This window comes from Clavelina lepadiformis, chromosome 4, assembly GCF_947623445.1.
Source record: "Clavelina lepadiformis chromosome 4, kaClaLepa1.1, whole genome shotgun sequence".
Classification (NCBI taxonomy): domain Eukaryota; kingdom Metazoa; phylum Chordata; class Ascidiacea; order Aplousobranchia; family Clavelinidae; genus Clavelina; species Clavelina lepadiformis.
The window spans coordinates 22,271,914-22,294,959 of record NC_135243.1 but is presented as its reverse complement, the minus strand read 5'-3'; the positions used below and the strand labels follow the sequence as shown (position 1 = coordinate 22,294,959).

At 37.9% G+C, this 23,046-nt stretch overlaps 3 protein-coding genes across 4 annotated transcripts; 2 read left to right on the top strand and 1 right to left on the bottom strand.

Moving 5' to 3' along the window:
- Window positions 1-300: 300 nt before the first annotated feature.
- On the top strand, window positions 301-7,258 carry LOC143451429 (uncharacterized). Of its 2 annotated transcripts, none has more exons than XM_076951958.1 (15): window positions 301-724; window positions 1,577-1,749; window positions 1,887-2,749; window positions 3,225-3,311; window positions 3,404-3,472; window positions 4,151-4,207; window positions 4,343-4,417; window positions 4,589-4,716; window positions 4,922-5,031; window positions 5,119-5,275; window positions 5,426-5,554; window positions 5,879-5,992; window positions 6,108-6,291; window positions 6,588-6,735; window positions 6,934-7,258. In XM_076951958.1, the coding sequence occupies exons 1-15, from the start codon at window positions 710-712 to the stop codon at window positions 6,962-6,964; spliced, it is 2,340 nt and encodes a 779-aa protein (XP_076808073.1). In that variant the 5' UTR covers window positions 301-709; the 3' UTR covers window positions 6,965-7,258. The 2 variants fall into 2 exon arrangements, with proteins under 2 accessions (XP_076808073.1, XP_076808072.1); XM_076951957.1 differs by having other exon boundaries at window positions 302-724; window positions 6,930-7,258.
- Window positions 7,259-11,885: 4,627 nt separating this feature from the next.
- LOC143453054 (uncharacterized protein F54H12.2-like) lies at window positions 11,886-13,190 on the bottom strand. The gene has a single exon (XM_076954206.1). The coding sequence runs from the start codon at window positions 13,188-13,190 to the stop codon at window positions 11,886-11,888; it is 1,305 nt and encodes a 434-aa protein (XP_076810321.1).
- Window positions 13,191-18,122: 4,932 nt separating this feature from the next.
- LOC143453053 (uncharacterized protein F54H12.2-like) lies at window positions 18,123-19,427 on the top strand. The gene has a single exon (XM_076954205.1). It carries the CDS (start codon window positions 18,123-18,125, stop codon window positions 19,425-19,427), a length of 1,305 nt encoding a protein of 434 aa, XP_076810320.1.
- Window positions 19,428-23,046: the final 3,619 nt, after the last annotated feature.

The following is a 23,046-nucleotide window of genomic DNA, read 5'->3' as shown; positions in this document are numbered from 1 at the left end:
AGGTGTTTAATTAATAGTAATAGGTGCCATGTGGGTGGCGGTGACATAGTTATAATGCCATAGTGACATGGTAAAATGGCTGTTAATATGTTCCGTTTTAAATAAGCCACTGGCAACAGGGCGACATTTTTTTCCGCACGAGGCAGCCAAAATACACGCTACAAGTCACTGCTTCTACCTGTAGACTATAACGACTTTCAGCAACTCTCAAAAATTGCCAAATTGAAGTAAACTGCAAATTGTAGAAGCGACTGCAGTGATGCGTGGCGATAACAGCGGCCATTGTCAGTCGGCTTGTGTTGACGTTCAACTCTGCCTTTTCATTACTACTCTGTTTCGGTGTCGTATGAAAGAACTAGTCTACCCGTTCCGCAACGCGTGACCAATAGATCTAAAAGGCGGAACGAATATACCTCTGTTGTGGGCGATGTTTTCTTAAGTTTTTCTGAGGGCAGTTAACCTGAAGAGGCAAGGCGCGTAACCGGTAGTCTTTGAAAATATTTACCATGTTCTATTTATAATGTAGACAATGCGCGCGCAAGAACACGCATTGATTGGCAAACAATCACGCTTTGCTCTGAAATTTCATAGTTTTATTAGCATAGCATTAGTTTTATATAGTTTTATCAGCAATACCTGCAAGCGAAAAGCGTAGTCTAGTTTTAATCAAAATATACAGCTGATGAATGTTTAAGTGTAAGTCGTCAGAATGTCCCAAAACGAGGTAAGTAAAGTCGTTAGGTTCGTACGGTGGTTATACTCACTTCTTTGAGTGTTACTCAACCAGTTTGAAGACATAGGCAGTTTACTAATTTCTGTACGTTGAGTACATACTACCAAAATGGTTTCGATTAAATGTTATTTATCAATTAGTATCAAATGGCATAAACTATTGTTTTGAAACCACATGCTTTATGGCGACAGGAAAAAAACTGTTACATATGAAGTAAATAATTTTTCGTCCACAGATGTTTGCGTTGTAGTATGTATATCTGCAGTAAAATAAAGACTGAAATATCGTTTTTTATAACGTATTCAAGCAAATGAAATATAAAGAATAAGGTTATTTGACAGTGTACACTCATTTGCGCTTACTCGTAGAAAATCTTTCCCTTGTATTTACTGGTGTGTTGTTTTAAAAGACTGTGTTCAAAACCTTTATTTTAATCTTCAACAACAAGAGTAAGTTTGATGACAAACCGCAACCACACATACACACACACATTATTCGCTCGCAAGCAATTGATATGCCCAAAAAGAAAGTTGTTCAAATAAGGCGTAACAGTTTACGATGTTAAATAACAAATAAAGTGAATGGTAATGCTTAAAGGCTTGATTTATATCCACCTATCACAGTCACGACGAATCGGTGACCAGCTGGAGTTCTGTTATCAAGTCTTATTATGCCTTATTTTGTTTCCTAATGCACTTAATGATATTTGTAGTCAATTTGACTACAATACTTTAGCCTTATATGTGTAAAGTGCATCTATTGCTGGGGACAAACCTGCATGCAACAAAATGGAAAACCCAACGTTTGCTGGGAGTGAGTTTATTACGTTTTCTATCGTTGCAGATTAAATTCTTCCGATCGGATGAAATTTTTTGCCTAGCTGAGGCAGGTGGAGACCTTGGCGAAGGTTCTTACGGAAAAGTCCGCCTCGGATTCAACGAAATTCTCGGAGCAATTGCAGTAAAGTTTTCTGAGATGAAAGGAGGACGAAGAGAAAGAAAATTGCTTGAGAAAAAGTGAGGTTTGCATAAATGGAAACGTAGATTAACAATGAAATTACTCTTCTTAAACTTTTCTTGTTTTTACCATCTCTTGTATCATTCTACTTACAACAGTTTTCGTTTTAAATGTAATGGATTTCTGACGACTTTAGAATACAAAAGGAAATTCTTCATCTCCAACAAGCTAACCATGACAACATAGTACGTGTTTTTGGATGGACGCAGTGGCCTGGTGCTATAGCAATTGTCATGGAATTTCTTCCTGCAGGCAATCTTAAGGGAGTTCTTTTAGATGACGATATTCTCCTTGCTCCAATACTTCGATTACGATTTTGCTATGAAATTGTAAATGGTATTGCATTTATTCATAACCTATTTGATAGCAAACGCCTACTACATGGAGACATAAAGCCGGCAAATATCCTCTTGACAGAAGACTTACATTGCAAAATAGGAGACTTCGGCGCTGCACACTTGTCAGGTTATACAGGATCCAGCACCGCAAAGCAGCCTAAAACCATGCAGCTTACTTACGTGTATGCTGCGCCGGAGCATCTTGAAAATATATCCACTAAAATCACTCCCAAATATGACACATACAGCGTTGGGATCACTTTCCATATGATCCTTAGCAGAGAAATGCCGTTTGATGAAAGATCGCTCAATCAAATTGAAGTTCTCACAATGAGGATTATCGAAGGACAAAGACCAAATTTACAAACAATTTTGGATTATTTACAAGAGCTGCAGGATTCAGGTGATCGGGGTGGATCTCAAGTTATTGACTTCCTCAAAGACGAAATGGTGAAATGCTGGCAACAGGATCCAGCCGATCGACCGACAATGCTTCAGTTGCGGAACAAGTTATACGAACAAATGTCACATTATGACATCGCGGTCACTCAATCACACGTCGCACAAGCTTTAAACAACATGGAACTTGAAAAACCTCCATTACTCACAACAGAACATTATACAATTGACAACTTCCATCCACCAAACTTTGCTTTACACGGTAAATTAAGGAGCCGTCAACCACCTGGAAATGCCACAAAATACTTTTTGTTAGCTTATATGTTAAAATTGCTAAATGGCAGTCTGGGCCAACATTTCATGAAATGAAAATCATATATCACAAATTTCTGTAAACGAAGCTCATAATCAGCTAAGTGTTTGGCTTAAAAATGCATATTTGTCTATCTTTTAGTCAAGTTTTAACAACCTCTTGTATGGGATCCGAAACTTCGAAAAACAGGGAAATAGGCTACTGACTGGCAGAAAAATTCCCAACCTGAAAACAATACCAAACGTAAAACCCGTTCATTGATCTAGTCGTTGTTTTTAATAAATGCTTTCGAAAAGAGACCACCAAAATCATAAAGATTTTTGTGTTTGGTGGTTGACGGCGTCTTTGGCGAGTGTTTTCACCCAGAATGTTTGTGTCAAGACCAAAAAATATTGAGCAGTCACTTAAAAGTTTTTATTTACAGATGCTGACGAAGCAAGAAACAGAGCTGTATCTAACACCGATGCAGTTTCTGTCGTTGGTTCGGCTGAATTTGCTGACAATCCTAGAGGTTTGTTGTTTTGTAATATTTTGTTGTTGTGGTCCAGTACAGTAAGTTCACGCCAAATGATGGATTTAGCTTGCATTTGATACTGAAAATAGATACAACAATAACTAATGTTCAGCAAACTGGAACCAGGTCTTTGGAAGCCAACAGCACTTCTTCGAGAGGTAAAATCCTTTTTTGTTTGAGCTGGAGCTAATAATTAACTTATGAAATCACAAATGCAAACTACGACTTGTATTTATTTGCTACTTGTCGTACTTTTACTGCTGCACGTGAATAAGATAGTTAACATTTGCACATCGTCCTTTCACTCCAGCAATTTTAATTTTGCTTTTCTTTCTACTGTTTCAAATCTCTGTCAAGTGGTCTAAGTCCATCAAAAATCCACCATTCCTTTCTTAAAAGTATTTTGCACGGTTTTTGAATGTTTTAATGAAATTACTCTTCATAAGTTTTTGTTAACTTAAGCTAGGATCGTATCCAGAAAGTCGAATTAACTTAATTTCGATTATGTAACTGTAGGCCGGATCTGCTAGCGTCCAAAGTAACATTACACTGTCGTATGTTACCAGTAAGCCAGTGCCTGTACATAGGTGAACAAAGCTATTGCAGATTAGGTTAACGATTAATCAAGGCTGCAATGATTAGAATCTATAAAAAAGATTATTTTGACTCCTGTTCAGGATCCAACCGCTAACGTGCGCTACTGCGTTGCGAAAAAGACAGCTTGCATGACGTAATATTGGCGTAGCTTAATCTGTAAACATTTACATGTTTAAATAAAATAAAAATAATAGAAAAACGTTTGCTTTTTATACATTTGCGTTGTTATATTTTTTCAGGCGTTATTCCACCAACAAATAAATCAAAATCCGAAAGTGATAACGTCATTGATGATGGTAAGTTTTTCACCATTGTCACGATATTATCACGTTTATTTAACTTCTTGTTTCGCAACTACAAGTATTTAAATAAATTTTGTTGTGATAACAAACAATAACTACTAGTCGTAATGTTGTAACGTTCCTGGATAGAACATAGTGAAACATCTTCGAGCTTTATGAGCTTTCAAACACAGCCAAAAGTTCTTCAAGTTGCCTCAATACCGGGTATGGTGAACAGAAACTGTTATTGTGAAATAGATGTAATATTTTGTAGCGTTTATCGAAACTAAATTAAATCTACAACGTGATAAACGCGACCAATAATTGCAAATAAAACAGAAAACATAATACACTAGTTATAAAACTTTGCCAACATTATTACATATGATGTTTCAGAGAAGTTTCAACGCTGTGTCCAGCAGTTAAAGAATTGTTTATTTAGTCAGGATCGCAGCGATACATTTATAAATGAAGTCATCAATCATATCACCCAAATGAAGAATCACTTGCTAAACCCAAAAGAGGTAAACACCGAAATACCGTAAGGTTTAATTTGTTATGATTGAAAATTTATCCTTTTCTGACGTCTTGGCTATACCACACATTTAAACTTATGCACAGTTGTCATTTATTTATAAAATTTTTCTTATTTTTTATTAAAATTTTAATTAAATATTTGTAAAAGGTATAATGTTGTTTGTAAGTTAATATTTGCCTATTTTTGTTTAGAAAATACGCCAGATGGTGGCAGATGATTTTTGCAAACTTGGGGTTATTCCACTTTTCGTTAACTACTTTATGCTTTTAACTGGCACAAAAAACCTTTACCCTAAAAACAAGTACACGAGCAATTTTAATCTGGAATCTTGTCAAATCGGTATTAATTTGGCTGGTGATGGTATTTACCAAATTTTTAACAATTTCAGAGGTGAAAGTGAATGCCTGGAAAATATCAAACTTTTCCTCCTTTCCGGGACTGATGTTAGCTGGTCATTTTGTGTCGAATGTGCCAAATCTGGTTTACTTTCGTTATTAGTGGCTCACATACGAAATATAAGAAAAAACGTATCTCCTGGAGGCAAAGTAAATTTGTTATCAATGTTATACTGTTTATTACAAAAAGACGTTATTTGAACTTTAATTATAGGTCAGTATAAGGTGGTGATAAATGTTTGTTGCGTTATGCATCATTAATAATAGAACTTTTATCATTGCATTTTTGTCTATTTTCAGATCACTGAAGAGGGTGAAATATGGAACCTAGGTATTCTCTTCAACTGTGCAAGATGTCCTGAAAGTCTAAGTTGCCTTAAAAACTTGAACATGTTTGACTTAATGAAGTGTTATACAAACAAAACAAAGGCAAGCTTGGTGTTTTAAGAAAAAAGGCGTAAAAAAACAATCAAAAGCAAAAACATAATCTGTAAAATCCCTTAAACCTCTTTCGCATGTATAGTAGTTACTGTAACTTTTACTTGCAATGTTTTCATGGCTTAGGTTTATAAATAAGCAGAGATCACAACGTTTCTGCATTCACTGAAGAGTTACAAGCCTAAAAATTCAGCTTTACTATTTGGTAGACCTACAAAATCCGTAGATATTTTGAATTAGCAAATTTGATATTGGCAAATGTCATTAACAATTTAATTTTTTAACTACATTTTATTAATTTCAATTTTATTTCAGGGTTTAGGACTTGTTTTGTACGTTACGTCTGCTATGCTATCAGGCTATGTTGCTCACGAAGATCAAATCCACTTGATACCCACTGATCAAGTTGTAATAAAATATATTGTCAAAGTAAGGATTTTTGCTTACATATTGTCATTTCAATATAGTTTAGATGATCCAGCACTCAAAGATTTTTGTTGCTATTGTTCCGTTTACTGCTATCCTGTATATTTTATGACTGTAGGGAATGGAGAATGCGTTGCGGAAAACATTCAATGAGCAAAGATGCAATGACGGGAGCGTCAGTAGGTCAGCTTATTCGCTTTGCAGCGGTTTAGCGCAATTGGCTCGGAATCCTCAAAACTGCGTAGCAATTATGGTAGAATACCCAGGCATCACATCTTCACTTGTGGCTTTTTTAAAATCAGGTATCAATGAACACATTTGCTCCATAACGTAATAAATAAAGTTCTTTTAATTTGTGTCTTCTTCTGTCGAATTGAAGCGTAAGATTACCGCAATTAATCTGGTTCAAAGCAAGAAGGCGTTTTGGCTTTTTGGATGTAAAAGAATAATAATTAGTCAATGTTTCAAGCTTTAAACAGTTTTTACAAATTCAACTGTTGAACGCTTTAATTAAACGAACATTTTTTGCTCTCAAACTGTTGTAAAAAAAATTATAGTTGTGAAAAATTTATCACAGTGGTATTTTGTGTACTTTTAGGTAAAGAAAACATGAATCTTTTTGGTTTGCAACTAGTCGAAAGTCTTTGTCTCGTCGCTCACAGCAAAAATAAACTGAGCAAAGTGTCTGAATTGGTGAAAAGTGTAACGGCATTGGCCGTGAAAGTTGGTGACAACAGGAAGATTAAGTAAGTCGGTTACTATATGTATGTATACTGTACTATAAGTGTAGCTAAGCGTCGTATATAGACAGATAAGTAAAACATGGTACTTCTCGTTTACTGGTTGTGGTTTGTAGACAAAGTGTTTGTTGCAGGGAAATGTCACAGGGCAGCTTAAGTTGAAAGTTAACGTTTAATTTTATTAAAACCTATTTTAAAAGACAGATACGAGATTTGGCGAAAAGAATTCTGTTAACGATGGACATTCCAATTTCACCAAACTGAATTAGTTTTCATGAATTATCTTGATGCTGGCATGATCCGTTTAAAATTGCAGATCTATTATTTCAAGTATTATTATTTGGTGGCCAAGAAAAATGTTTCCTTAAATGGCCCACCAATACATAATTACTATAGAAGCAAAAAGAGTACATTCACAGTACAAAGCCATGATGGATGTTTACTATTTTTACACCGTATTTATTACAACCTTGCTAGTAATTGTTGCAATCATAAATTAGTTTGCAAATAAACAAAATTTCCACGAAAAGTACTGATTTATGGAAGTTTGTCATTGTTTTTTTTGCGATCCGTTAAGACGCTTGATAGGTAGACACAGTTGCTACGTATGTTATTTAGATACTGAGGTAATACAACTATTTTTATAACAAATATTATTTCTAAAGTAAACAAAGTTGCGAGAAGGGAACATGGAAGAATGATTTATGTAAAGAAAAAGCATCATAAGATAGTAGTTAAACAAACTTAATTGGCAAGGAGGCGTTATAAATGATTCAATTTCTTCGAAATAGGTTATTTGTATCGCGGTACCAATGAGACGTTCTGTCTTCTGAACTTTATGTTAAACAACGTGAACTGTCCTCTTCTAAAAAATCTGAATAAAATAGCCTGATTTAGGTCAAGGTGTTCCAATTAAGTTTTAGTATCATATGGTGAGCGTTGATACATTAGGTGAAGCATGCAGTCTTAATTGCGCTTTGTCAACATCATGTGGCAAATCAACTCAAGTTGGGGAGCGCAGTGGTGTATAAATCGAATTGGCATTGCTACTAGGAATGCTAGTGTTACTATAGTGCGATTATTAAGTTAAGATTATTAGATTAAGTGATGAAGTCATCACAGGCTGAATGTAGAGGGAAAGCTAATATAATTACGTAATACTTCTTCAAGTTTGAGTTGGTAAGTTTGGTGATTTTCGACTTTTTGATATTTTGCTAGGCCAAAAATAAAAGTCAGCTTCACAGGCCGAATATAGTATATTAAAACAAGGATGGGTGAAACCTTTGAAGCAGTTGTTGTAAATGTGTAACTCCAAACAAGCAAACAAAATCCACCTCAGTTGTTCACATTGGACCAAGCGCCAAACAACCTGCCGTGTTTGACAACTAACAAATCATTTTTTCCATTACCGTCATCGTTTAATAACGAAGTTGTCTGTAGCTTCCACAGCACTTACTGTTATAGTCGTTGTAAGTCTTTATAAGTTATAGACACGATAAGGGACCGCAGATGAATAAACTGCAATGAACGGAAATGAATAAAGAAAAACTAAACTATATTTTATTATTAGAAATATCTCATGCAAAGAGTTCAAGCTCCCAAGTTGGGGAACTTCCGGTATACTAGAATACTATAAACTATAATATAAATTGAAGTTTCTGATACCGTAGTCAATACAAGAGAAATACAAATTGTGCTTTATTTCCAAGAAAATAATCTGTTGGCTTTCGTCGAATAAACCGCAATCTTTCTACAAATTGTAATGTTTTTACCTTCAAAGACTTATTTTATCCATGTTTGAAAAGCAGTGTTTCAAATAATAATCACTTAGTTTGAGTTGTGATTTATTTATGATGGCCAAGCCACAAGAATTTAAACTTGATCTAAATAGCACGAATTGTTTTACAATAAATCTATATTAAACCACCTCCGCCATCTAACTATATAAACTGCCTCTAAGCAGTATGAGTTATAAAAAGACTACGGATAACTTTCTTCAGCTGAATTTAAATCACCCAGTTATGCATAAATGAGGCCTATTTCATGGTACTGTAAATATCTGTCGACTTCAAACTGGTGAACACGATGTAATTTTACGGTGTTATTTTCTTTACTTTCCACAATATGAGCTGAGTCGAAAATGACCTGGGAAACATTTCCAAATTATTTCACATGGAAAATCCTTTCTGAAATTTGCTGGTTTAATTTTGTACAACCTGTTTCTTACGTAGATGCCATAATATTTGAGAAATTTTGAAACTTATGTGTAAAAATATTTTTTCTAAGAATCTAAGCCATCTTTATCATCACTTTGTCACAATGCATATTGAAACAAGTTAACATAAATATAATCAAAAGCTCTTGCAAATCGAAAAATTAATACAATATGTAAAATTAAACAACAAACATGACGTCACATTATAAGTTTTTGATGTCATCACGTTGAAACGCAACATCTTCTCGCAGTTGCTTTCGCAATTTACCCCACCAAGATTAAAATCCGATTTTTTTTATTGTGTGTTAATATTGTAAGTATAACTCGATTTACGGCATTACAGAGAAAATGGTTAAACTCCATTAAATTGCACATTTCTTGTCAAGTAGCCTACGAGTTAACCTTGTTGGAACACCACTTGCTGAAACAAACTTTTCAATACGTTTTTCAAAACAATGACCAATGAAGTTTGCAGTTTTGTATAAAGCTGTGCAGTTTTTTTTGTGGAAAATGGTACAAAATTGTTCAAAACCTTTTATTATGACTCTCGGCCACAAGTTACAGAGCTAGTTTTTATTACTATTATAATTCTCCATGAGAGAGATTCTACGCAGGGCGGCTGCGTATGGTCACGACTCGTTGTATTTGGTATAGTCAGTAGTATAGTGTTGCCACCCCAGGAGTCTTACCACCACGCCACCACCACACCACCACCACGCCACCACCACCGCCACCACCACGCCACCACCATGCCAGCAACTGTGAAGTAGGTCACTCCAAGATTAGGTCATTCAAGTAATTAGGTCATATGTAAAAAGAGATAAGAAAAGTGACGTCATAATTTTGGTTCCACACGTAAAGAAAAAAGATGTTAGAAAAGTACAAGTGTAAAAGTGACGTTATAGTTTTCGTTTCATAGCGCCAACATGTGGTAAACATGTTCTAGGTTTCTAGAGAAAAGGGTGTAACAAAAGAGAAAAAACATCTTGGGTTTGTGGATATTCGATATCAGTTACATCATAGTTTCAGCGTAAAGTATACAGAACGATGAACCGTATGAATTACCACCTGGAATCATATGGAGAAAAGCCTAGAGTAAGAACGCGTTAATCGTATTTGCATATGCTAACATGACCTGGTTATGAATTCCAGCTTGGGTTGAAATAAGCCAGACTTTAGAAACAAAGCATTGGAATGTATTACAACCAATCCAGTCGATTCCAGATGTAAGAGAAGAATAAATAATAGCTGGTACCCAGATGTGATTTGTTTTGACCCGATTATGAAGGCAAGTCCAAACCTGTCTGGTGGAAACAAGTGTGTTGGACAGGTCGAAAGGGTGGTATATTGCACAATCCAACCAATCCACTCACAGCCAGTTGTGAGAAAGAATAACTAAAAGCTGGCATCCAGATGTGATTTGTTTGTTTTGTTTTCGTGAAGGAAGGTATATAATACTCTGCGTTTGAGAATTGAAATCATTACATCAACAAATACAAAACGAAGTGATATGTCGTGTGAACCGAGAAGCAAAAGAAGAAAGCTCGATTTCGATGCTGTTACCATTCAAAAGGTGTTTGAAGAAAGGGTAGTGATGAAAACTGATTATCAACCACGGACACACGTGTATCAAGCGTATCTCTCGGTGAAAACGAAATATGGCAGTTACTATGACATGTCACGCCTTGAAGACGTGATTCGTTTGATATTCAAGGATCGACCATGTATCATGCTACTCACAAAGCCACGATCGGACTTCGTTTCGGTGGGTGTGATGTATTTCTCCGATCCCAATCCAGTGATGTGTGAATATTTTGAGAGAGTGGAAGAACTTCGCAAACAAGTCAAACCAGACGGGGTGACAATCCGATTTTCTCGAAAGCCCGTGTTTAATGCAGAATCCTACCTGAAGTTTGTCTTGAAAAGAGTACCAGGCACTAAAATCATTAACAAACACTGTAAACTATCGAATGAAGACGACCAAAAGGAGTTCGATAAAATCATTTCGAATGTCTTGTTGCAATAAAAAAATGGAATACGTGTAAATAAAACAAGTTACGGTTAAATTCTGTTGTGTTTGTGTATAGTAAATTCTGTTGTGTTTGTGTATAGGTACTGGTGAGAGAGAACGCATTAGAAAAAATAAAAAATGACAAAACGATGCTATAAATGCGAGTGATATGTGAGTTGATTTCAGTGAGAACATTCAGTTTTAATATGGATGTTGGAGAAAGGAAACGATTGGTAAAGTTTCCATGTTATTTTCCACATCAACCTTGCATGAGATCGATTGAAAGACGAACTCTAACCTTTCTAAATAATGCCAAAAGCTGGGTCATGTTCGAGATGAACATAAGCTTTTATGAACTTGCGGAAGCAGGATGGTGTTACACCGGAGACAAAGATCGTGTAAAGTGCTGGTACTGTAGCGGGATTTTACAGCAATGGCACGTGAATGATGACCCGTGGGAAGAGCATGCAAAATGGTTCCCTTTATGCGAGTATATTCTACAACGAAAAGGAGGAGACTATGTATTCGGTGTTGTTTCGAGATTTCCGAATTTGAGAAGACCTAACATTTCCAATCCGGCGAATGGGGAGGAGATAGAACGAATTCGAAGAATGTTACCTCGATCAACACCTGCTGGTGAAATACTGATGAGGAGTCTACGAGAAGACGATGAACTACAAATCGTCCGTGAAAGAGAGAAATGTGTTGTATGTTTTACCCATACAACAAACGCGTTAATTATACCCTGTGGTCATTTATGTATGTGTTTGGAATGTGTTGTGAAAGTACAGACCTGTCCAATGTGTAGAACTGAAATTTACCAAACGCTAAAAGTGTATAGAGCGTAATAAAACATAACCATGAACCTTATTCATTCGGATGTTTTTTTTTATTGAATCGAAAAGTACACAGAAAACAAATGACATTCAATCAGGGTGCATAATCAAAAATAACGTTGCGACTACGATCGATTTCCAGAATATTATCGAATTCTCCGTAAACGATTGTATTGATGGTGGCCGGTAGAGGTCGTGCAAAATGCATTTCCATGCGTAGATTTCCACGTTTCACGAGATCGAAATGACCGCCATCACTGAGGTCGGGTGAGAGATCAAAAACAAACAAGGTGTATCCGTTAGGATAATCCGTTCTATTGATCGCGTTACCGGTATCTTTGAAATGCTGGTTCGATCCAGTGAAAAGACTGTTATAAGCTCGAATATACTGCTGCTGTTCAAACTTTGGTTGGAGAGGCTTGCAAGGGATCTGTTCTCCGTTCACGTATACCGCCAGAAAGGAGATGTTATAATTTTTAAAATCAAAGGGGTTTTCCTCTATGACACCGTTGAACGCGGTATTATTAACACAACCGATGACAATCCGTTTAGGAAGTTGTCCTAGAAAAACATTTTCTTGATTGCAAGACATATTTCCACGTGGAACACTAAAAACTTTGGTTTGTATTCTTCGAATGGGATATTTCGCGTTAGAGACTTGCAAAGCTTTGATATGTGCCAATGCCACCTGAGCAGAAGGAGTGACCTTGCGGACGTATAGAATGACCTGATTAATTTTTGTTTTGAATGTACTTCCTCGAGCAGCCATTAAATTAAACTCAGACTTGGTACGGGTAAGCTTCAACTTCATGTTTATTCCACTGAGTAAATAACGACTTTGAAAAAAGAGATCCAAGTGGAGTTTTCCGACCATCTCCACCTCGCCACTCATTGCAGTGAAAGCTTTTCTCTTTTCAAAACCGGTATTCGCTTGGGTCAAAGCACTCATATGCCCGGCAGTATCCTCATACCATAGAGCACCAGTCAATTGAGAAGTCTTGGCTTCATCCCCAAAGCTGAGTAAAGTTTCCAAATAGGCTCGATACGGATAGGTGTTGGTAGACGCCGAGACCAGTTTATCGTTCAGTGATAGATCGACCTGACCGAATAAAGCATTCAACCAATAATTAACCGGTGCCACGACTGCATCGTCTCCGAGATCACTACCATCATTCTTTTGAATTTGAGCCTTCACAAAAATGACGCTATTGCTTAAGTCCAAGTAGGCATCGGTCGAGGATTGAATCGCAAACTCAATCGGCCCCGAATCCGAGATGTTGTTTAAAGGTTGGTGTTCCACCCATACCCCGCTTTCGATACTGGACTGGGTCGGTGGAACGGAAAATAAGTCTAATTCGCTTTTCGTGCAAATACAGGAAAGAGGATGAATGAGTGACATCACTCAAAAATATCGTTTATGACCTTTCTTCGCTTTGTCCTCTTGGAACTGATCGTTTTCTTTCGTTTTTTTCTGTTTATATTCACTCTTTCACCGGGTGGGGTTAACATACGTTCGCTTGCCGTTTCCAGGAGATGCCTTCCAGCTTCCTTGGATCGCCGAAGAGCCGCCTGTTTCAGGTTTTGTCCTTGTAAGACGTCACTGAGAACTTGTGTGCCAGATTGGAGAGCCTGTTTCCCCAAGGCCTTTGCACCACTTTTAATGAGAGGCATAACCAATTTCGAGAGACCGGAAAAAACGCTTCCGATACCGTATCCTCTTTGGTATTCTCTACCGTGAAAAACAGGTAGACCTGAACCGGCTTGATTGACGTAATACCTCTGATAGAGATCTCCGTGGTTCACCATTTTCTTTTACGACGTATGTGAAGTGTTATGACCAATCGTCCACCTTCAAATAAGATAGGATTCCCCTGGCTATCCCTTATATCTATTTTTACCGTATCAAACGTTTTGATAGCGAGGGGGTGATAAAATAATTTTTCGTAGGTACGACAAATAACTTCTCCCGGTTTCTTGGTGACGGGTACGACTCGTAAAAGTGAAGTAAACGAATCTCCCACGACAGAGGGCTCAACTAAGTCACAGTACACGTAGAGTGCAGGTACATTATAAAAACTATGGATTGGTTTCCCTATCTCTCCTTCGGGAAGTAACATATCTTCTGTTCCGAGAAATTCATAAAGTGAATTGTTCACAGCTATTCTTAAATCTTTCATTTTTTCGAAGGAAAATTTCTTCGTGGCTTCATCGAATTGCACGACAAGGGGTTTTACATTCTCCCCCAGAGGGGTGAGGGAATCATCGTCACGTTCACTGACACGTTTGCTATAATCCTCTTTAAACTTTTTCGTTAATGTTCGAAACGTGTCAATGATCATCTTCGCCTTGTAGTAATTTCCAGCGGGAAACTTATATTCGAACAGTTCGTGGTTGTACAGGTAAACCACCACCGATGGTGAAGACAACTTTTACATCGGGGTAGTTCGGATCTGGTAAAAGCCATTTGTGAATGTGCACGAAACGTGTTGGCGGGGAATGTGCCTTTAAACACCGGGCAAAAACTTCGATTAAAAAAATATAGAAAACCACTTCGTGAAATTGTCAAGAAGAAAACGCCTCTCTATAAAAAGAAGATTATTATTCAGAGGGGTGGATTTCTATCTGCTTTGATCGGACCACTCATCGGAGCTGTTTTACCCGCCCTTACGAGTTTGTTTCACAAATGATGAATTACGCCAAAAAGATGATATTGATGGATCCGCGCCAACTACCGGACACCAATCGACCGACCAACTCCACTGCTAAAGCCATGTCTAAATTAGACCAAGAAATGGAAAATGTTTTACAACAAAATATGGACACCAACGAGAAAGTGAAACGTTACCAGCAAATCTTACAACGTTATATAACCTTTCAAGAAAAATTAACCGAACCCATTACACTGCGAATCCAAGAACCGCGAGTGAAGGAATTGAATCTCGAACAACAAATCACAAACGGTGTACCACTCAATAAACGAAAAAAGGCTGAACAGTTATTAAAATTCCTTAAAAGAAGTAATTCTATTGCTTGGAATCAGAAGGTGAATTAATAATTCAAGACAAGGCCATACCTCACAGTCATATATTCGATTTGGTAGACGATCTCCTCAGAAAGAAGAAGAATTTTTCACCTACCGGTTGGCGAGAATTCGCCTCGGCTTTAAAACTATTGAATGTACCCGAAAGCTTGGTTGGAAACAAGGATAGGTGGAATTTCATCAAACCAAGAATCGAAAATTCCGTCACCGAACCTCGTCCTTGGTTAAGTTATGACTCTGCGTGAAATCTATTATTCCCCATCCAAAGCCGGTAGTTTCGGTGGTGTCAGGCAGTTACAAATTCAATCTGGACAAACACAGAAAAGCGTCAAACAATTTCTATCCCAACAAGACCCCTATACACTCCATAAACCCGCGAGACGATATTTTACCAGGAGAAAGGTGATTGTGAGCGGAATCGACCAGCAGTTTCAAGCCGATTTGGTGGATTTATCCAAATTAAAACGTTATAATCGTGATTACAGATACCTGCTGACGTGTATCGATGTCTTTTCAAAGTACGCCTGGGCGATCCCTCTGAAAGATAAGACCGGGAAAAGTTTGGTGAAAGCTTTCGGGGAAATTGTACGAGAAAGGAAACCATTACAATTGCAAACTGACAAGGGTTCTGAATTTACAAACAGACGTTTTCAAACGTTTCTCAAAGAGAATCAAATTCTATTCTTTACCAGTTTTAATGAGGTAAAAGCGGCCATTGTGGAACGATTTAACAGAACCTTAAAGACAAAGATGTGGCGGTATTTTACGGCCAAGAATACTCTAAAGTACGTCGACGTTTTACAACCCATGCTGGACGCATACAACCGTTCTTATCACCGTTCTATCAAAACTACCCCGGTCTCGGTAACTTGGAAAAATCAAGATGAGATATGGCAAAACTTGTATGGAAAACCGATGCGAGAAAGAAAACCAAAGTTTCAACCCGGTGACGTGGTTAGAATCAGTAAGAACAAACAAGTATTCGAAAAGGGCTATCTTCCGAATTGGACCGAAGAGATATTCACCATCGTCAAACGGATCCCGGGAAATCCACCTACTTACAAGCTAAAAGATTATCATTCCGAAGAATTACACGGAAGCTTTTACGAACAAGAATTACAAAAAATTGTAAAAAAGGACGATGAATTTTTGATCGAAGCCATCCTCGAAACAAGAAAGCGTGGAAAAAGGAAACAATATCTCGTCAAATGGCTCGGTTGGCCATCAAACTTCAACAGTTGGGTGAATGAATCTGATATGAAAGCGTACCGACCCTGATTCTATCGAATGCATTTTTTTGTTTGTGTCTTACTCGTAATAAAAACTCTGTATTCGAAACAAAGATCGTCTATTACTATGGATACTCTACAGATATCGAACGTATTGAGTCGAGATATTGAAACCAAGAAAGTGTTTCGAGGGTGTTTTCCGCGCGACGAATTGCTACTGTTGAACTATGACAACCCAAGCTTGTACGTGGTAAATAGCGATAGTTCCAGAAACCCCGGATCGCACTGGGTCGGAATATACATTGATCGCGAGAACAAGGCTACCTATTTCGATTCTTTCGGATGTCGTCCGATTCACCGTGAGTTTTACATCTTTTTAAGAATGAATTCAATCGCGTGTACTTTCAACTCTCGAACCGTGCAGACGTTCACGAATGTATGCGGTCAACATGTACTTTTATTCAGTCTCATGATAGTGAGAGATTATTCCCTTCGTCAGATCTTGGGTATGTACTCGGAGGACCTGTTCTTGAACGATACACTGGTACATGACTTTATCGAGGACAACTATAACATCGATGTATCGTTCCGTATTCTCCCTCTATAAATGGTTTGGAAGTAAAAGTCTCGTATTTATTTCATTCCAACTATGACGGGTGACGGAACGTCTGACGACTCGGTTCGGTTAACCGATTCGACGACAAACGAACGTAAACATAGTATAGTATTTATATGTCAAATTCTACTCGTGTTTGTGGTCGCTGCCATATCATTGTACAACCTCACTGTTGGAAGTGAACAGAAAGATCTTTGGATTTCACTCTTATCGAGTAGTATCGGTTACATCTTACCGAATCCTTCCCTCCCGAAATAATGTTTTATTTGACGCTACCATCCAATTCTTCCATGGATATCTTTCCCGGAAATACTTTAACCAATTACAAAACGAGACTGCCACATCGCATTGAACTGGATAGTGGAGGAGATTATGAAATCGGATTGGGTGAGATACAGTATCCACACAGCTGGAATAATCTAGCCTTACCATCGGTGGTGGTTTACCTGTACAACCACGAACTGTTCGAATATAAGTTTCCCGCTGGAAATTACTACAAGGCGAAGATGATCATTGACACGTTTCGAACATTAACGAAAAAGTTTAAAGAGGATTATAGCAAACGTATCAGTGAACGTGACGATGATTCCCTCACCCCTCTGGGGGAGAATGTAAAACCCCTTGTCGTGCAATTCGATGAAGCCACGAAGAAATTTTCCTTCGAAAAAATGAAAGATTTAAGAATAGCTGTGAACAATTCACTTTATGAATTTCTCGGAACAGAAGATATGTTACTTCCCGAAGGAGAGATAGGGAAACCAATCCATAGTTTTTATAATGTACCTGCACTCTACGTGTACTGTGACTTAGTTGAGCCCTCTGTCGTGGGAGATTCGTTTACTTCACTTTTACGAGTCGTACCCGTCACCAAGAAACCGGGAGAAGTTATTTGTCTTACCCACGAAAAATTATTTTATCACCTCCTCGCTATCAAAACGTTTGATACGGTAGAAATAGATATAAGGGATAGCCAGGGGAATCCTATCTTATTTGAAGGTGGACGATTGGTCATAACACTTCACATACGTCGTAAAAGAAAATGGTGAACCACGGAGATCTCTATCAGAGGTATTACGTCAATCAAGCCGGTTCAGGTCTACCTGTTTTTCACGGTAGAGAATACCAAAGAGGATACGGTATCGGAAGCGTTTTTTCCGGTCTCTCGAAATTGGTTATGCCTCTCATTAAAAGTGGTGCAAAGGCCTTGGGGAAACAGGCTCTCCAATCTGGCACACAAGTTCTCAGTGACGTCTTACAAGGACAAAACCTGAAACAGGCGGCTCTTCGGCGATCCAAGGAAGCTGGAAGGCATCTCCTGGAAACGGCAAGCGAACGTATGTTAACCCCACCCGGTGAAAGAGTGAATATAAACAGAAAAAAACGAAAGAAAACGATCAGTTCCAAGAGGACAAAGCGAAGAAAGGTCATAAACGATATTTTTGAGTGATGTCACTCATTCATCCTCTTTCCTGTATTTGCACGAAAAGCGAATTAGACTTATTTTCCGTTCCACCGACCCAGTCCAGTATCGAAAGCGGGGTATGGGTGGAACACCAACCTTTAAACAACATCTCGGATTCGGGGCCGATTGAGTTTGCGATTCAATCCTCGACCGATGCCTACTTGGACTTAAGCAATAGCGTCATTTTTGTGAAGGCTCAAATTCAAAAGAATGATGGTAGTGATCTCGGAGACGATGCAGTCGTGGCACCGGTTAATTATTGGTTGAATGCTTTATTCGGTCAGGTCGATCTATCACTGAACGATAAACTGGTCTCGGCGTCTACCAACACCTATCCGTATCGAGCCTATTTGGAAACTTTACTCAGCTTTGGGGATGAAGCCAAGACTTCTCAATTGACTGGTGCTCTATGGTATGAGGATACTGCCGGGCATATGAGTGCTTTGACCCAAGCGAATACCGGTTTTGAAAAGAGAAAAGCTTTCACTGCAATGAGTGGCGAGGTGGAGATGGTCGGAAAACTCCACTTGGATCTCTTTTTTCAAAGTCGTTATTTACTCAGTGGAATAAACATGAAGTTGAAGCTTACCCGTACCAAGTCTGAGTTTAATTTAATGGCTGCTCGAGGAAGTACATTCAAAACAAAAATTAATCAGGTCATTCTATACGTCCGCAAGGTCACTCCTTCTGCTCAGGTGGCATTGGCACATATCAAAGCTTTGCAAGTCTCTAACGCGAAATATCCCATTCGAAGAATACAAACCAAAGTTTTTAGTGTTCCACGTGGAAATATGTCTTGCAATCAAGAAAATGTTTTTCTAGGACAACTTCCTAAACGGATTGTCATCGGTTGTGTTAATAATACCGCGTTCAACGGTGTCATAGAGGAAAACCCCTTTGATTTTAAAAATTATAACATCTCCTTTCTGGCGGTATACGTGAACGGAGAACAGATCCCTTGCAAGCCTCTCCAACCAAAGTTTGAACAGCAGCAGTATATTCGAGCTTATAACAGTCTTTTCACTGGATCGAACCAGCATTTCAAAGATACCGGTAACGCGATCAATAGAACGGATTATCCTAACGGATACACCTTGTTTGTTTTTGATCTCTCACCCGACCTCAGTGATGGCGGTCATTTCGATCTCGTGAAACGTGGAAATCTACGCATGGAAATGCATTTTGCACGACCTCTACCGGCCACCATCAATACAATCGTTTACGGAGAATTCGATAATATTCTGGAAATCGATCGTAGTCGCAACGTTATTTTTGATTATGCACCCTGATTGAATGTCATTTGTTTTCTGTGTACTTTTCGATTCAATAAAAAAAAACATCCGAATGAATAAGGTTCATGGTTATGTTTTATTACGCTCTATACACTTTTAGCGTTTGGTAAATTTCAGTTCTACACATTGGACAGGTCTGTACTTTCACAACACATTCCAAACACATACATAAATGACCACAGGGTATAATTAACGCGTTTGTTGTATGGGTAAAACATACAACACATTTCTCTCTTTCACGGACGATTTGTAGTTCATCGTCTTCTCGTAGACTCCTCATCAGTATTTCACCAGCAGGTGTTGATCGAGGTAACATTCTTCGAATTCGTTCTATCTCCTCCCCATTCGCCGGATTGGAAATGTTAGGTCTTCTCAAATTCGGAAATCTCGAAACAACACCGAATACATAGTCTCCTCCTTTTCGTTGTAGAATATACTCGCATAAAGGGAACCATTTTGCATGCTCTTCCCACGGGTCATCATTCACGTGCCATTGCTGTAAAATCCCGCTACAGTACCAGCACTTTACACGATCTTTGTCTCCGGTGTAACACCATCCTGCTTCCGCAAGTTCATAAAAGCTTATGTTCATCTCGAACATGACCCAGCTTTTGGCATTATTTAGAAAGGTTAGAGTTCGTCTTTCAATCGATCTCATGCAAGGTTGATGTGGAAAATAACATGGAAACTTTACCAATCGTTTCCTTTCTCCAACATCCATATTAAAACTGAATGTTCTCACTGAAATCAACTCACATATCACTCGCATTTATAGCATCGTTTTGTCATTTTTTATTTTTTCTAATGCGTTCTCTCTCACCAGTACCTATACACAAACACAACAGAATTTACTATACACAAACACAACAGAATTTAACCGTAACTTGTTTTATTTACACGTATTCCATTTTTTTATTGCAACAAGACATTCGAAATGATTTTATCGAACTCCTTTTGGTCGTCTTCATTCGATAGTTTACAGTGTTTGTTAATGATTTTAGTGCCTGGTACTCTTTTCAAGACAAACTTCAGGTAGGATTCTGCATTAAACACGGGCTTTCGAGAAAATCGGATTGTCACCCCGTCTGGTTTGACTTGTTTGCGAAGTTCTTCCACTCTCTCAAAATATTCACACATCACTGGATTGGGATCGGAGAAATACATCACACCCACCGAAACGAAGTCCGATCGTGGCTTTGTGAGTAGCATGATACATGGTCGATCCTTGAATATCAAACGAATCACGTCTTCAAGGCGTGACATGTCATAGTAACTGCCATATTTCGTTTTCACCGAGAGATACGCTTGATACACGTGTGTCCGTGGTTGATAATCAGTTTTCATCACTACCCTTTCTTCAAACACCTTTTGAATGGTAACAGCATCGAAATCGAGCTTTCTTCTTTTGCTTCTCGGTTCACACGACATATCACTTCGTTTTGTATTTGTTGATGTAATGATTTCAATTCTCAAACGCAGAGTATTATATACCTTCCTTCACGAAAACAAAACAAACAAATCACATCTGAAAGCCAGCTTTTAGTTATTCTTTCTCACAACTGGCTGTGAGTGGATTGGTTGGATTGTGCAATATACCACCCTTTCGACCTGTCCAACACACTTGTTTCCACCAGACAGGTTTGGACTTGCCTTCATAATCGGGTCAAAACAAATCACATCTGGGTACCAGCTATTATTTATTCTTCTCTTACATCTGGAATCGACTGGATTGGTTGTAATACATTCCAATGCTTTGTTTCTAAAGTCTGGCTTATTTCAACCCAAGCTGGAATTCATAACCAGGTCATGTTAGCATATGCAAATACGATTAACGCGTTCTTACTCTAGGCTTTTCTCCATATGATTCCAGGTGGTAATTCATACGGTTCATCGTTCTGTATACTTTACGCTGAAACTATGATGTAACTGATATCGAATATCCACAAACCCAAGATGTTTTTTCTCTTTTGTTACACCCTTTTCTCTAGAAACCTAGAACATGTTTACCACATGTTGGCGCTATGAAACGAAAACTATAACGTCACTTTTACACTTGTACTTTTCTAACATCTTTTTTCTTTACGTGTGGAACCAAAATTATGACGTCACTTTTCTTATCTCTTTTTACATATGACCTAATTACTTGAATGACCTAATCTTGGAGTGACCTACTTCACAGTTGCTGGCATGGTGGTGGCGTGGTGGTGGCGGTGGTGGTGGCGTGGTGGTGGTGTGGTGGTGGCGTGGTGGTAAGACTCCTGGGGTGGCAACACTATACTACTATAGTCGCAACGTCATTCACGATTTTTATACGAACATAGAAAACAAAATTTGTCCAAGACGCAAATTTTCCAGCTAATATCCAACCGAATACAATAATAAGGTATTGCTACAGCTCCGTGGGCATTGAGATAAATTATAGCTATCAACGTTGGGATGAGTATAAGCATTATCGTGATGTGCAATCATGCATTTGAAAAAATATTCAACTTTTCATAATCAAACTTAAAGTGTTTGCTTAGTTCGGTTTATCAAGCCACGAATATGTACGTTTTAGCAACACAGCAAAGCATGGGATATTTCGACCTGAAAGTTGTATCTTAAACTACTTAAAGCATCTTTTGACAGACTGCCTCCAGGCAACAATCGCTACAAAGAACGTTCTCATTTGATAAATCTCGTTGACTAAAGTAGGTCTATTGTGCCGATCATTTCATCAGAAATATTTGTTGTCGGTAAATATTGTGTGTGTGGTATCTGCACATATACTCTTTGCCTGCTCCACCTACGCAACCATACCTGAGATGTTTCGAAATTGACCTGCAGAAGTTTCAACTTTCACTACCACCTGAGATTGTTTTGCTTAATTTCGCTAAATTGCTTTTAACTTTTTGCTTTATCTCAAATAACGAGCATTTTAATAAACATTGATACGTTACAGCTCACTCAAAGATTAATTTGTAGGTTTTTCGTTTAAATGGTTTATTAAATTATTTATTGTTGTCATATGTAGTCTTTCAGGTATAACGTGTTTTAAACGGTAAAGCTCTAATAAAAATACAGTCGTTCAAATTAGTAAACCACAAAGATTTAAGTTTTAGGTAAAATTTTAAAGAATGAAACGTTATGCACTGCAATTATTTCAAAACATCTATTGAGTCGGCGTCGCCATAGTGATAAGAACGTGACATATATTTTGCAATGTAGCGCAGCTATACGTGCAGTAAAAATTTACCGAACGGACACGGGCACCGTTCATGAAACCACCTACACAAACGCTCAAACTGCTTGCTTTCCTACTTTCCTCCCACGTTCTGGCTCCATGTAGAATATACGCAACAAAGTATGTTTGATACCGATAAATGTAGTTACTGCCTTTCGTTAGAATACACTTTACGCCAGAAATCCGATCGGCGTTAAAGTTATTACTTATATGCCGTTAGCGGATTAGCCGTTACCCCATTAATTATAAGAATTGTTTTGAAAGTATTCTGCAGAAAGTTCTAAACATTGTTTGCATAAAGGTTTCCAGAAAGTTCCAGTTGTTTTTATTTTTTTTGTTTAACATCTGCTTGAAATTAAAAATTGGTTAACAATTTATTTCCAAACTTAAATT